The 16,410-nt window shown below is 40.3% G+C and overlaps 1 protein-coding gene across 6 annotated transcripts in view; it reads left to right on the forward strand.

Annotated features, from left to right (window-relative positions):
- LOC113421456 (carboxyl-terminal PDZ ligand of neuronal nitric oxide synthase protein) overlaps nt 1-10,865 on the forward strand; it is an 85,705-nt gene extending 74,840 nt beyond the window's left edge. For 3 of the 6 annotated variants that reach the window (XM_087962465.1, XM_087962466.1, XM_087962468.1), the window contains 2 exons: nt 5,010-5,307; nt 7,185-10,865. In XM_087962465.1, coding sequence (XP_087818591.1) covers nt 5,010-5,307; nt 7,185-7,650 — 764 coding nt within the window. In that variant the 3' untranslated portion in view covers nt 7,651-10,865. The remainder of the gene's footprint in view (nt 1-5,009; nt 5,308-7,184) is intronic. The other 3 variants (XM_087962464.1, XM_026681839.2, XM_087962467.1) reach the window with 1 other exon arrangement.
- The last annotated feature ends 5,545 nt before the right edge of the window (nt 10,866-16,410 follow it).

Raw genomic sequence — 16,410 nt, forward strand, 5'->3', positions numbered from 1 at the left:
ATGCTACTTTTCAATGAACACAGGTTATGCTTCATATTTCCAAGCAATCATTTCAGAATAGGAATATTACACAATTCTTACTAAATATTTGCAGTTTAGAATCTGAAGATATATAGAAATTAGACAATGTTAATTTATTCAAATACTGGGGTTATCCATAACCTTCTATCTTAACAATGTATTTAAACAATCTTCTTTGATCATGCATGGAATTACTTTTACTACAGGTTTAAATGCTGAAAAATCTAAGCCTATAGATTTTTTACAAAAGCCTTCTTCCATAACAGTTTCAAAAAAATTTACAGGATCAACTCTCAGTAATAGGCAAGCTGAACAGAATACAGAATGCTCCAAACTGAGCATAGTTATTTTGAATTGGTACTTCTACAGCAAACATGTAAAGAAGTGGACAAGTATACTCATGATTTTTAAATGTCTTGATTGGATTAAGTCCTGAAGTAGAGGTATAAAATCTTTTTCAAATGCATCATTAAACATACACTGTCTGCATGTTTTTAGTTTCTATTTTCCTGCAAAATATGTTCACCACCAATAGGTTTGCCACCTAACATGGGTCTTTTAGAATATTTTTAATCTTTTGCAAAGATTCAAAATGTATAGTTGGCAGTAAAGTTAGGTACATTTGCATAGGGTGTTTAATCTTAATTGAAACTATGAATTATTAAACTTTTTAAAATGCTAGGCAATACTAATGTGGTACATAAGGTCACTATGTTTTGCATTTCCACTCTTAAAAACAGCAAGAAATGTAATGTGTTGTTTAACTCTTTCCTCTCACATCCCTTATGTAGTAATTCCTTTCAAAATTTATGCAAAATGGAGAAGAAATCAAAGAAATTGCTAGCCTAAAAATATAACAAATGCACCTTTGCTTCCCTTCAGACATCTATCTCTTGTTTCCTGTGCTATGTGCTAGAAAATGTGCTATGCAGTCTCTTCTAGTTGTTGAATGCAACGTTTCTCTGCTGAAACTAGAATTTTGGCTTCTGACTCAGTCTGCTGGGCTGTGGGAGGAGGATCAGAGCTTGTGGGTTGTTTCCTGAAAATGAATGAGTGCAAAGAAGAAAAATGAGACAGCTTTAACTGGATGTTGAGGGATTTGTAAATTTGGTCCTCATATAGACCTGTGATGGCGAACCTATGGCACGCATGCCAGAAGTGGCACATAGAGCCATCTCTACCAGCATACAAGCCATCGCCCCAGGTCAGTTCCACTGTGCTTGCACACCCGCCTCCTGCCAGCCAGCTGATTGTCGGGTATCTGCTGCACATGCGCAGGTGTAGGGTGAATGCAGGAGACATGCGCATGCGCAGGGGGCGGGGATTGCGGAGATGGGTCATGCATACATTGCAATATGGGTGCAGGTGCGCACACAACACTCTTTCGGCATGCGATGATGAAAAGGTTAGCCATCACTGACGTAGACATTATGACCTTTTAAAAGGAAAAATTAAATATATAGTCATAATTATTCTATTGACATTGGCTTTTTCTCTCCTTCAGATTTTCTTATTTTCAAGCACTGGCTATGTTCACACACTATATTAAGCCATAAACTAACCACATAAGCTAAGCTAATGAAACACTATAAGTTACAAAATAAAATAAAACAAGGATACCATGCTGTACAAATGCAACCATTTATTGATCCGATAAATATTTGTGGGAATATTGTCTCTGGTCTGAGCTTTATCTTTTTGTTTAGGTTCCTGAAATATACTTTCAGCCCATTTCTGAGCTTGCAATTGTGTTTATTTTTTGCAGTTTGGGCATTCCTCCAATCCCATCTACTAGTAGGGCCTGCGTTGCAAGCTACCAGTGATCTGGCTCAGCTTTCGCAGGAAAAGGAGCATATGTTTTATCTCAAGGTGACCTTTTGATAACTGGACCATCAGATTCAGCTTTTGTTATAAAACACTATGGTTTGTTTTTGGAAATATGGCAAGTAATCCAAGTGGGTGGTTCTCTGCAATGTTGCTAGAGGGCAACTAACCATATTTTTCAGAGTATAAGATGCTCCGAAGTATAAGACACACCTAGCTTTTGGGGAGGAAAACAAGAAAAAAAAATCTGCCTCTGCCTCCCAGCAATTTGCCTCCTTGAAGCAAACAGCAAACACCCTGGTCAGCTTCAGCACAGCCTGATTAGCACAAGCAGCTGATTGTCAGTAGGATCGGCCTCCCGGTCCATTTTCAGGAGGAAAATGGGGCATGCGGAGGCCAAAAATGGGCTGCGGAGGCTGAAAATGGGGTTCACCGAAGCAGCTATAGGCAATGGCAATCCCTACAGCCTGAAACAACTGATGATCAGAGGAGGCCAATCCTACCTACAATCAGTTGCTTCTGCTAATCAAGCTGTGCTGAAGCTGACAAGGCTGTTTGCTGCAAAGAGGCAAATTGCTGGGCGGCAGAGGCCAAAGGGTGGGGGCCAGCGAGTGGGCAGGGCTTTGGCAACATTTGCTGTATAAGATGCAAAGACATTTCTACCCATTTTGGGGGGTGGAAAAAGTGCGTCTTATACTCGGAAAAATACAGTAATTAGGGAAGCTGTCCATAAAACTATAGTGGAAAATATGATTTGAACGCTTAAAGGAACTAGGCATGTCTAGCCTGACAAAAAGATTAAGTAGGGGTGACATGATAACTATGTTCGAGTACTTGAACAATTACAGAGATGAGGGGTTGACTTATTCTTCAAAGCCTCTGCAGGCAGGACAAAAAGTTTGTTGGGTGGAAGCTTGTTAAACAGAAATCCAACCTGGAAGATAGGAGAAGCTTCCTGACAATAAGGATGATTAATCAATGGAACAGCTTATCTCCCAGAGTTGTGGATGCTCCAATTGGAAATTTTCAAGAAAAGATTCGACAGCCATTTTTCCAGGATGGAATAAAGTCTCCTGCTTTGGGCAGATAAGTGAGCTTTAATAATTCCAAATATGATTCCAAATATTCTGAGATCTGTTGAAACTGTAATTCTACAAAAAATAGATGATCAAACAATGCTTCAAATTGTCATTGAAACTTTATCATTTAGAATGTAAAAGAAATAATAAAAATTATCTACCTAAGGCACAAATATACACGAGAAATAATCAAGACCTATTATCCTAACTTAATTTTACAAGAAGAAATGTGTTGAATAAGAGGCAATAGAATGTAGTAGGCTGGAATCTCAGAGGAATAAGCAGCAAATATTTTGTGTGAGAGAAAGTGAGTGAAGACAGCTCCTCCCTAACGGTTCTCAGAGAATATGGTAGATGCAGATAGAATGCTTCATTTTGCATAATGCTGTCTATAGGAGTGGGACAATGAAGAAATCAGCTTGAAAAATCACTTGACTTGGTTTTTTTGGCCTGCCTGACAAGTGTCAAGTGAAGAAATTGGAAAATGTAAGCATGTTTAGCGTGGACTATGAAAATTCAATCTAATCTGCCATATAGTATAGGAAGGTCACATGGTGGAGTGGTTGTTTCCCAAAAGAGATCTATGGAAAAGGTAAGCAACCTGAGCCATGAGGAGTGGAAGAAGGATGTGGGACCCAGTGGGGTGGGAAGTAGACCCAAGCAGGGTAGGAAGTGGAGCACATATTGCCTCAGAGGGTGGGGGAGACCCGGGAAAGACCACGTGTGAGCTGGGGAAGTGTTGCAATGCCAGGCCTGCACCTACCCCCATCCCTGAGACACCACAGACTCCACTTAACTGCAACAGGGAGAGTTGTGATTGAGATAGTTAAGCAAAGTAATTTCGTGAGTGTCTTTCTTAATAACCATCTCAACTTGCAACCATAATGGGAAGACTTCATTACACTCAGAAACCTATAAGCCTTCATGGTATACTAACTTCAGTGACCTTTGCTTATAACTTTGGTTAGCAATTTGAAAGTTGCTGGTGGATAGGTAATTGGCCTGTTGCTTATTCATTTTGCTGGATCTTCAATTATCACATGGTTTTAACAGATATTAACCAATGTTCAATATCACCTCCTTGCACTTTGTTGACTTATATGGCAGTTCTGACTGCAATCATTAGTAAATCATCTGCAGTTGTTAAGTGCAATGTCATGAGACCACCACCTGCAACTTCTTGTTCTCTTCTCCAGTGACTTTGCTGGCTGTGAAAATCACAAATGGTAAACCTGTGACTATGGGACACTGCAACCATCGTAAATGTGCCAGAAATATGAATGAAAATTTTTGCTTCTCTTAATTTCTATTTCTTAAGAATCAAAACACAGGTGTTTCTATCTTGAATTTTCCATTTTGGGCTTTTCAGTCAGTACAAAGAATAGTGTTTCAGTGTACCATTGCAAAAAAAGCGGGGGGTCTTTATTCCCTCAAATATAGTCAATTTCTCTACAGATTATTTGACAGACAAATCTTGAATTCCTTTACTGCCTCAAAGCTATCCCTGAAGATGTATTGGTTGTAAATAAAATATGACCATTAATGGTGATCAATTAGTTTGTTACTTATTTTATGTTAATTTGCTGACTTATTTCTACATGGCAGAAAATTCCTAAATCAAAATGAAAGAAAGACAGATGAGTGAATTGAATTGCTACAGAGGACCAGATCTATGAAATACAGATCTCTCTTTGCCTCCACCAGATTCTCACTCGGAGTGTTTTTCCTCTTTTGTCTTAAGATAAATTGTATCAGCGTTGTGATGGATTAAAAATATTTAAAAATATTCACTAAAGTTGGATTTTCCAAATAGCAAGAAATAAATTAAGAACTAGGGGAGGAGCTAGGGAAAAAATATTGTGTGGTCCAGCTTTCATTTGTAAATATTAAAGTTGCTTTTAATTTAGCACAGTAGATCAACAAGTTTTCCCTTGTTGGCTAGGAAGTTGAAATTTTTCCACCTTTTTGCAATAGGTACCAACCTGAATTCCATTGCTGCTTCCATTATTGTTTCCATTGTTCTCTTGGATAATATCTCTGCCTGGCACATCTCCTATTCACAGAGGCGTTCTCTTTCTTTTTTAGTTGACCAAAGTGTATTTGAGAATTCAAACACTACCCTGGCAGCAAAGTTGCCCATTGTCAAATCTGCCTTCCGGTCCTCCACTGGTATAAATCTGCGAGTGCAGCCAGAATGGAAAACTGGCAGTCAAAATTTAAAAAACCTCAGTATGACTGTTGGTGCAAAAGTCAGTGATTTCCTGCGCAGGAAAGAGCCCACCAACCACAGCATCTTTGGGGTAACAGAAGTCAATGAGTGTGCAGAGGCAGCCCTCTCTTGTGGACAAGGCACATTGCTGGGAGGTCAGGACCAGGCAAATAGGTAAGTGGCTCAATAAGGTTTGTTAGGGTTAGTTCTTCATCTTTCCCAGATCTGGGTTATATCAGCAAGGGCAATTTTTAAAAAAACAACAACAACCATTTCTTCCTGGTTCTCTGCCACTAACCAATCTAACCCCAATCTTCCCTTTGCTAAGGAAGGAACTAGAAGAGAAGATTCAGTTAAATAATTCTATTCACCTTTCACTCCTAGATGTTAAAAATTAAAAGAGATATTGCTATAGGCCAAGCAAGAGGTCTTTGAAAGGCAGGTAACTGTATTATAACAAATGCAAAGCAGAGGGGGAATTTTGACTGATGAAATATTCAAGAGCATATCTTTGAACCTAAATTTCTCTGCTTCGTTTTCCTTTGCAACAGCTACTTGCAATGAAGAGACTGGGGCTCTGATTCAGACTATTTCATCAATAAATAAATAGAAATTCTGTCCTGTCTTAGCCATTGCTGAGTATATAGTATGTAGATGGTACATACATTGTCCAGTATGTATATTATATTTCCCCTACTCCTAAACATCTTCATTTATTTAATTATTCTGGGGAGGTGGTGTGTGAAATTGAAAGAGCAAAAAAAAGGCATTCATTTTGGTTTTAGTGCATGTATTCCTTGGAGGAGTATGTACAGATAGGTGAGGCAAGCCATGGTCAGAAGAGGAAAGAGATGTATGTGCACAAGCAGAAGGTGCATACAGTTGAAGCTTCAGGATATCAGGCAGCCCAGCAAGGATGCAATCAAACATAAATTACTTCGATGGTGGTGGCTTAGAATGAGACCTGATGGAAATCACAATTGGGTTTTGATGGAAGAAATTTGGAAAGGGCGATGTTGCTAAGTTTTTTCAAGTAAATGAGCACTAGGACTACTGTGTGGGACTTTTGGAAGATGCTTTCTCTAGAGACATAAAAAAGAAGATGTTTTCTCTAAATATCTTCTCTACTTCCTGAAGGTAAAATATTCCAGTTGTCAAAATATTGACTGTTTCTTTGCCAAAAAGAGCTTTTAATAAGTTTAAAAGTTGTTTCTTAGTGAAAAAGCTGTTGATAATCAAACCTGTAACCTGAGATTAATTACAAAAGAATAGTTATTAGTTTATTAATTGCAAAACAAGGGTAGATACTTTATTAATTGATTAGTCTTATGACAAAAATATAAAAGAGAAATAAAATGCAGAATCTAATTCCAGGGTAAAATAGATAAAAGAAAATACAGTAATAAAATACATACATGTTTTATGTTTATATAATATACTTTACATTATATCTACATAAGTATAAAGAATCGGTATTCAGAGAAATAAATCATCTGTATAGGATATCTTAATTTGGTTGATATATTGGGTTCTTAGATCAACTTCCTTAACTATAAACTTAGCAGTTCTGCTCACAGTATATAGGTTAGAGCCCAGAAAGAAATAGGACAATTTGCAAGTCAATTCCAATGGGCTGTTCTTTCAGCCAGGGATGTTAAGTATTCTAAACCTAAGAGGGGCATATAGTTGACAATCATGAACTTCGGTGACTGGTCTTTGGTGGCTGATCATCACATTATATGCATCCTCTCGTGATATAGCAGATGATGGAAGAGCCCATATTTGTCCACATAATCCAACAACTCAGACCTGGGTCTAGGATAGGCTCACTGACAGGTATTTTTCAAATTGAAAAATAGTTTTGTTCTTAGCCACCCAACTTAAAAACCTAATTTTGCCAATAACAACATGTGAATTTGAGTTCTGATACTTAGGACTAACAATTTCCCTTGCTTGGGAGACAGTTGAGAATAAATACTGGATGGAAAGGAGACGTTTTTACTTAAGTGAAAGTTTTAATGTAATAATCTTAATCTTTCCTGAACTTTTAGGCAGACACCAACAAGTGTAATTCCACGGCTTAATCCACCCCCATTGAGTACCAAAAAGCGTACTCCAAGAGCTCTGAAAACCACTCAAGACCTGCTGATTGCTTCTGAACCACAGATGAAGACTACAGAAACCTTACTTCCTAAGGAATTCCAGGAACTTCAGTGGCTACCCACTAATACAGAGGCAGCTTTTAAAGAAATTAATTCATTGACCCAGAGGGAAATTGGAACCAGCAATAGGGTATTTGATGTGCCTGATCTCATTCATAAGGAGAATATGGAGCCCAAACAAAGTGCAATTCACGGTATATCTTCTTCCGCTCTCCCAGAAAATGTGACTCTTAGACTTGATTTAAGTGCTGGTAAAAACATTCCTGAACACCAAAGCTGTAAGACACCTTCAGAAGCAAAGATACCAACCTTTGAAAGTGAAAGTCATAGTCCAGACTTGTTGTCTTTTGAGTAAAACTGTCTTTTATTTGCAACAGTGCCTCACTTTTATAGCCAAACTGGTCAACATAGCAGTTTCTTTATGAAAACTTCTTGAGCCAGGTGTTGGAATTGACTCTACATTCCCTGAAAGCAGCTTTCTATTCTCAGGAAGTGATAGCAGGAAGCATCTTGAGGGAAAAGTGGGTCTCTTTTCTAACATATTTCTTGCATTCAGCTAGCCATAGGAATGCATTCCACGTGCTATTTCTGGTTTAGTTTCTTGTGTAGACAGCTTCAACAAAGATAATCTGCGTAACCTGAATGTGAGAATTTTTTTGTGGTGAAACTGCAACCAAATTAGGACATTCTTGATATATTCTTCAAATGCATTTTTAATATCCATAGGATGAAAATGAAATTGCATGAGCAGAACAAAAATGTAGTAGTACTTCATATGAGACTCTCTATGCTGGATTATAATCACTAACAGATGTTTCTTGTTTCAAAATTTCATAAGAGTCGTTAACTCAGAGTGCAATTCAGAATCAAAGCATTATTTTTGGAGAGAGGTGAGAGGAGGAGAATACACTCTGGTCCAAAAATTATATTGTGTTCTCTTTCAGTTTCCCTGGAGAAACTTATGAATATATTTCTTTAGGCATTGTTCTGATTGCCCTGAATGGAGAGGTTTTGGGTTCCTGCTATATATAAAATTGCTTCATTTATAAATATTTTAATTCCTGAGGGTGAAAAACAGCAACAAAATCTCTGTATAGACACATCCCTCAGAAGCAGGAAGGAATTCCATATGGGCCTTTCCTAACTTAGATCAACAGTTTGGGCTGGGTTTGAATTCTATACATGTGATTAAATTCCATCCAAAAATCTAGCTGGAGTTCTGTCCATTCAGGTGCCCTGGGACCTTGTTTGCCTTTCTCAAAAAGCATAACAAAAAAGCCTAGACCTGATCCAAGATGGAGAAACTCTTATAAAGCAATATGATGCTTGAGTACCTCCCTTTGCCTTCCACCCACCTGTCTGGCAGGAAGAACAATCTTTGCTAGTAATGCCTTTATTCCAGTCCATCATATAATCCTTCAGCCCTTCATATTTGTGTCACTTACTATGTAGGCATATCACTCAATAGTGGCCATTTGAAACCAAAGAAAAGAGTTGAGCACTGAGCACACTATACTGAAATTAATCTGTTCTTGGCTACCTGTTCACCTGGGAGGTGTCTTTCCTGCTCAGTATTAACTTTCTGCAAAATTGAAATAGTGGGGGGAGAGAGATTGTCAATGAATCTTTCCAATGCATTTTTCTATATGCACCTATAACTTAATGGCTTGAATATCTATCTAATTGTACTCCTTGAACATGTCAGTTAAATGGTATCAATCTCATATAGGAACATATCCAAATGTGAAAAGCAACATAAGTACTCATATTATTATTTTTAATATTGGAGTCAGCTTGGAATCCAGCTATTTTTGCATGTTTACTTCTGTTATTACTCTCACAGGGATTTTTATCAAATTGAAACAAATATGCATGGATATCTAAAAGTCAGTAAATTTCCTGTTTGATCATCCAAAGTGAACGTTTTAAAATTTGAGATTTCTATTGCATTTCTTTATTTCAGTAGGTTTCAAGTATGAAATCTATTTCAACTGTCAGTTACTGTCAAATATTCATTTTGATTGTATATTATTTCACCAGTGCTATACACAGTAATTTATTCACTATTGGATGGTGGTTTATAGCAACTAACTTTCAGTTGACTCTTTGGAAGCATCTTTTTTCTTATTTGTAGCTTCCATGAAATACTGTTTCCTAACTACTACTCTAGCCATCTTTGTGTAGTTTAGCCACAAAAGAACGTTGACTGTTTTTGTAATCAGCTCTACAAAAGTTGCCCACTCTATATTTATGATGCATCATGCTGAAGATAGAAATGGCTTTGGGTAAACTGAGCTTCAAGTTTCAAGATAAATCTAAATCATCAGCTATTAGTAGAGGTTCCTTGATAGTTTCACTAAAATGGGAAGTACTGACAGAAAGAAGGGTACTAGAAACACATCCTGATGTACTGCATTTTAGTTTTCAGTGCGATCAGACACTAAATACACTGTAAAAGAATCAACTACTGAAATATTAATACCACTGAATGTCAAATAGGACATTGGTTGCTTGAAGAATATATCTTCAGCAAAGATTGTGAAGAATTTTTGCTATGTATTGTGTTCTTAAAGCCAGGCAGAAATTCAGTAAATGCAGTTTTTTTCTAATGCTGCTAGTTTATCGGAGAAATTGTACTTCTTGAATCATTACTATAAATCACATAGCCTTTGTTGGAAGGGCGAGGAGCCAATTCTTATACAGAAACTAAAATCACCTGAAAACAAAGAGTGTGTTCTGAGCCATCTATTCATCTCCCCCTCAACTCTAATCAGCCCCGAAAACAGGCCATCTGCTCTCATGGCATAAAATATCAGTTTGATGATGATACTTGATTTACCTTGGGTCAAACAGGAGATCCTGTTGAAATGTTGTCTACTAGATGTCTGAAGCCTAATTAGTTGTGGATGAGGAGGACCGGGCTGAGGCTTAATTCCAGTGAGATAAATTGATCTTGGTTTGTAAGTCTCTCATTCCCAATTTCAGAAATGTTCTGACTTTAATTCTGCACCCAGCATTGCTCTGCAAGGGATTACCCACAACTTTATAGTTCCTACTCAAGGAGTGGGCAGCAAATAAGTGCAACAGTTACAACTCCTTCTAGAATGAAAAGTTTTACATGAAATATTTAGGTCTTAATCACCTCTCAACTGTTCTTGAGAAATTTTGAAAACTGATGAGGCAACACAAATAGTCACAAGCATTTCTCAGTGTCCCTTTGTAACTACTTCCATTAGTTATCAATTGGCTTCTAGGTGTAATTAAAGCTGCAAGTTGTCACTTTTAATACCCTTCATGGTTCAGGGTCTGGATATCTGCCTTTACCCAGTAACATAAGAGTAGGTGAGAAGATCAAGTACCGTATTTGCCGGCGTATAAGACGACTGGGCGTATAAGACGAGCCCCCAACATTTCCACTCAAAATATAGTTTTTGTTATATACTCGCAGTATAAGACGACCACCCCACTTGGAGGCATGCTTTTCAAGGCAAAAAAGTCGTCTCATACGCCGGCAAATACGGTAAGTTGTAACACTTGGGGTATTCTGGATATAATTCTTGATTGACACCCCCAACCCCTTTCCCCAAACTTACAAAGCCACCAAAATGCTTTAGAGAGGCAGCTTCGCCTTTCTCAGGCTGGCACTCAATTCCTCTCCCTTTCTTTGTGACAGCCCCGCGTGCGTGCCATCGGACTCAAGGGTGGGGATGGACAGCTGCCAACTCTCTCTCTCTCTCTCTCTCTTGTGTGTGTGTGTGTGTGTGTGGTGTGGAGGGTAATCCGGCTATCTCTGGCCTCCGCTCGGTTTTAAAGTCGCTTGGCCGGTTCCAAGTGCCATGGCGCGCGCTGGCCGGGAGACGCGGCGCGGGTGGAAGCTCGGTGCAGGGGAGGCAGATCTTTCTCTCTTAAGCGGGGAGGGGAGGAGGGGACAAGAGGAGGGACGGGACGGGACAGGGGGCGGGAGGAGGCGCCGCCTTCTTCCACCGCCCACGGACCCTTTTCTTCCCAAGGGGACCCTGGAAAGCAGCTCGGGAGCCGGGTGGCCCTGCCCAGCGGGGTCCCATCAGGAACTTCCTGAGGACACCCCCCCGCCCCAAGCACAGCCCTCCCGGTCTTTCAAAGAGGGAGGGAGAAGCGGAGGAGCAAATTGCCGCCCCCGCCCGCTGCCCAGAAGGAGGGCGCCACAGTCCACCCCCACCACCTTCTCCCCCCACTCCCGGGCCATTACGTGGCTCGGGGCTGGCTGGGCGAGCGGCCCCGCCAGAGACCCTCCCGCTCCACCCCACCCCACCTCCAGATTGGCCTCCGCAGCGCCCGAGCCGGGCGGAGGGTGGGTGGGTGGGTGGGAGGAGGAGGAGGAAGAGAGACTTGGCTGGGCTTGAAGGGGCTTCGCAAGTTGCGGAGCTCCGCCCCGTCGCTCTTGCACCGTGACAATGATTACCGGCGTATAAGACGACCCCCACTTGGAGGCATGTTTTTAGGGCAAAAAGTCGTCTTATACGCCGGCAAATACGGTAGGTGAGGTTCTCTTCATATCCTTTTGCTCAGGGAATATCATCTTGAGAAGCCACAAAAACATGACTTCTTTATTGCTGCCATCCGCCTATGGAACAGCACTTTCTAAGCTTTTAATTCTCTTTTTGGCATTTAGGATGTCTACAATTTAAGTAGGCCCAGAGGTTTGAACAATTTGAGCAGTTTGAAATTATTTTGCTGATTGTGTTTTATTCCTGGGTTTTATATTATTATATTCATTACATTGTATGGCTGTTTATTGTCTATTTTTTTGCTTTTATCCCAATTTATGAAAGGGAAATTCTGCACAACTCCTAGCCAATTGTGATTGGAACAATATACTGTATTTTATTCCTAGCCTACAAACAAATCACTGGAATGGCTTGCCTCCAGAACATGTGGGTGCTCTATCACTGAAAGTTTTTAAAAAGAGATTAGACAGCTATTTATCAAGAATAGTATACGGTCTCCTGCTTGAGCAGGGGGTTGGACCAGAAGACTTCCAAGGTCTATATGTAAACTATATAGATAAAATAAGCAAGTTGAGACTGCAATTTACAGGTGGTCCTTGATTTATGACCACAATTGGGACCAGTATTTCCATTGTTAAGCAATGTATCATAAAGTAAGACATAGGATTATACTAAATAATGACAGGAACCCCAGCCCTCCAAATTGCTGTCATTAACTGAAAATAATGGGTTGTTAAGCAAATGCCCACTGGAATCTGAGCCATTCTGGACTTGGTTTCTTCAACTCCCCTCGCTCACCTATGTCTTCCCTTTAGTTGCCCTGTACCTGCTTTGTGGGGTGGCAAGCAGCCCAGACCTGCATAGCTCTGGGACTGCTTGCCATGCCCTGGGAAGCCAGAACTACCCAGTTACAGTTGCCCTCATCACCCTGCACTCTAGACCCCTGTCACCCTGAGCTGTACTGCCTCAGCTGACCTCAGCTGTTTTCTTGCTCTTTTGCTGACAAGGCTTGCCCACCCTGACTCCACATACAAAAAAACCTCACTGAGCCCTGAGCCATGTGGTGTGTCAAAATACCCTTTTGCAAAAAAGCTCCCGGAAAAAGTGAACACTCCCTACAAATGGCTTCCCAGGCTGGCTCAATGGCATACCATAAATAAGAATGCTACCCAATGGGGAAGGTCAGAAGTGGTTTTGCCCAATGTGAAAGTGCTGAGGGCTACCTCAGTTTCTGTAGCAAATGCTTCCTACATATGGTTTCCTAATCCTTCAGAAAGCTTCTGACATCTTGCAAAGTATTCTGAGAATGCCTGCTGTTATTCAAATAGCACGCCATATTCCCAATGTTTTAGCAGACCTCAAAAGCTTTCTGAAGGCAGCTCAGCTTTCCAAAGATTCAAGGAGCCATGTGTAGGAAATGTTCTCCATAGAAGCTAAGTTGTGTGGGATAGTACTTCTGAAAAGAAAACAGCAAAGGCAACAAAGCATTTCTGCTTCAACCAAGATGGCTGGATGCAAAAAATGAAAGGTCATTGCAGAAAGAGAAGGCAACTAGGTGAACAAATGTTTGGCTTCCCAGCTGCTTTGACTAGCTGGGACAGCTGAGGCTTCGCATTATACTGCACTTCAGGGGCTGCTTGCTACCCTGCAAGGCAGGGATCAGGGCAGCCAAAGGAGCAGTGGGGGAGGGACTAGGCAGGTGGGGGGATTGATGTATCCCTGTTATAAATGCAGATCAGCTCCCAAGTTTTGATCATGTGACTGCATGTGTTGTAATTTTGAGCAGCTGAACAAATGGCTCATCATAAATTAATGACTCCTGGTAAATTTCTTCAGACCATCTATTGAAGTATCCATATTTTCAGACATGTAATGCTGAACCTCAACCCTGTTTTGAAAAGATAATTGTGTACTTCTCTAGAAAATGTATAATGTACTTATTTTTTTAGAATAGTAATTATTGTGACTATGTATTGCCTCCAGTATTTTACTGTGCCTCTCAGTAGGGAACAAAGGGATCTGCTATGATGGTGCTATTGCACTCATGCCCTTCTTGGCAATTTTCTAAAGATATTTCTCTGGTTGCTCATTATGTGAAGAGATACTGGGTGACATAGGCCTTTGGTCTGATCCTGCAGGACTTGTATGTTGATACATAGAAACTTAAGACAAATTCACTGTTTTAATGAAGGAGCACCTGCAATAGAAGTAGCAGCTAAAATCATACTTTTTAAAATAATGATTTAAATCTTTTTAATTGTATAATCTTAGTAAAGGAATATATGCAAGTTTTGTCTAATTATTCAGATTGCACAATAAAAGCTTTTATTGCACCTTAGCATTGTTGTGGTTTATAATAAGCTATGATTCAGAATAAATATCTAAAAAGAGTATTAAGAATAGTAAACTCCCTCATGATAAATGTTTAAACAGCTGTGACTTCCTAGGAAAACCTCCCTTTAGACCACTTTCCCAGTCTTTCTCGACTGTAATATCACTTAATTTTGGTAACTTCTTATCAACAACTTTGTGATGAGCTTGCAGGGGTGTCAAACTCAAGGCCCAGGGTCTCGCCACGTAGCTGCCTTGGAGACAGCGAGGGAGCAGCCGCTGCCCACCCCAACCCGGCTGGTCGCTTCCTCAGCTTGTTGGCCTCTCAGCTGCTCATTGGCCGGCAGTCTCCAAGCTGGGCTGTGGGGATAAAGGCTCTGGCCAGTTCTGCAACTTACCTCCTGGATCGAGTCAGCTGCAGGTACCTCACCCAAGGAGAGTGGCTGGAGAGCCAGGAAAGGCAGGCAGGCCAAGCAACTGTCAGTGTATAAGATTCATAAATTGAAATAGACATGGTAACAGGTCAGTCAATGGGGACTGTTTGGTGACCCAGACGGCTCGGAGCCTGGCCGTGGCTTAGGTTCACTGATCTGTGTGTGTGTGTAGTGTACTGCATACACTACACACACACACACATGTGCCTCTGTAGTATATTGCTTCTGTGATTATGACTTCTGGATCCTAGTTCTGGTTCATGCATCATACTTTATATTATTGTATATAAACAAGTTTCTTCTATAAATGAATCCTGCTAAATTATTTACTTGTATGCTGGTTGGATTGCTACAAACTCTTAACAGGTTATGGTCCCAGAGCACACAGTAAGACTGAACTGTAATAAAGCTGAAGGACAGCCTGTGTTAAAAGGAAAGGAGAACAAGGCTGAGAAAGCTTGCAGGATGGCTGTTCAGTTTAAGGAGAGCTCTCTGCCTCGATTGGGATAGAAGAATTATATTGTTTGGGATGCAAAATTTGAATGCTTCCTAAAGGCTAAGGAGCTCTGGGATATTGTTATTAATCCACCCCAGGCACCATTAGCAGCAGCAGATCAAAGGCAGCATGATAAGGCATCATCTTAACTTTAGAAGATGAACAACTTTTGAATGTAACTGATTTAAAGACTGCAAATGAGGTTTGGCTGAAATTGAGAAGTGTGCATGTGAGTGAATCAGCATGCAATATTGTGCAGTTAACAAGACAATTGTACAGAGCCCAGCTGCAGCGACAAGCGAGTGTGGAGCAGCAATTGGTGCAAGTGCAAACTTTTATTGAGTTGGAACAGCGTGGAATGAAGATTCCTGCATCTCAGAGCATGCTGTTAGTGTTAAACAGTCTTGATGAAACATGGGACATTGTTTCAGCAGTTTTTGAGTGCAAACCAGAACAAGACTTACGAATGGAAGCTCTAAAGACCTGTTTGATTTCAGAAGAAAACAAGCGCCATTTTAGAAAAAGCCACAAGGAGAAATTCCTGAGGTGGGATCTCAAGGAGCAGAAAGAAAAAAAAGCAACAGATAAAATGTCTGCACCAGTGGTGGGATTCAATTTTTTTTACTACTGGTTCTGTGGGCGTGGCTTGGTGGGCGTGGCAAGGGAAGGATACTGTAAAATCTCTAGTCAGAGTTGGTATTTGCCGGTTCTCCGAACTTCTCAAAATTTCCACTACCAGTTCTCCAGAACTGGTCAGAACCTTCTGAATACCACCTCTGGTCTGCACATTCCAAAGCAACAGACAGGATTTCTGCAGAGACCAGAAGGAAGAGACCAGATTACATCCCAGCAAAGATTTTCTAGCAAAAAAGAGCGGTGGTGTTTCATTTGTGGTGATAAGAATCATTTGAAGAAAGACTTTGCAAGGAAGAAAGACAACAAATAGACAAGCTGCTGTTGCAAAAGTTAGCTATTGTAATAGCAGAGACAAATGGTTAATAGTCAAACAATTGTTAATTATTCTAAATTATTTTTCAGAATGGATCCATCTGGAGGTGATGTAGTGGCCTTGGCAAATGGCCAGAAGGCTAAAGTCACAGCAAAAGGCAGTGTGGAGATTCCATGTCTGAAGGAAAAGTTTAATAACGTGTGCCTGAAATGGAGCATAATTTACTGAGTGTCTCTGGTCTAGGCCAAAAAGGGTTTGAGACCACATTTGTCAATGGGAAGTGTCTCATAAAGAGAAATGGAAATGAATGTGCACAGGGCATAAAACAGGATAACCTTTATGTATCGCAGGGACAAAAGGTTCAATGTGCCCAAACATTTAGAAATGTGGCACAACATGATTCATGTGTTCATCTCTT

This window comes from Notechis scutatus, chromosome 3 (assembly GCF_049901735.1).
Source record: "Notechis scutatus isolate UNSWTSFEM ecotype Mainland chromosome 3, rNotScu1.2, whole genome shotgun sequence".
NCBI classification, from domain to species: domain Eukaryota; kingdom Metazoa; phylum Chordata; class Lepidosauria; order Squamata; family Elapidae; genus Notechis; species Notechis scutatus.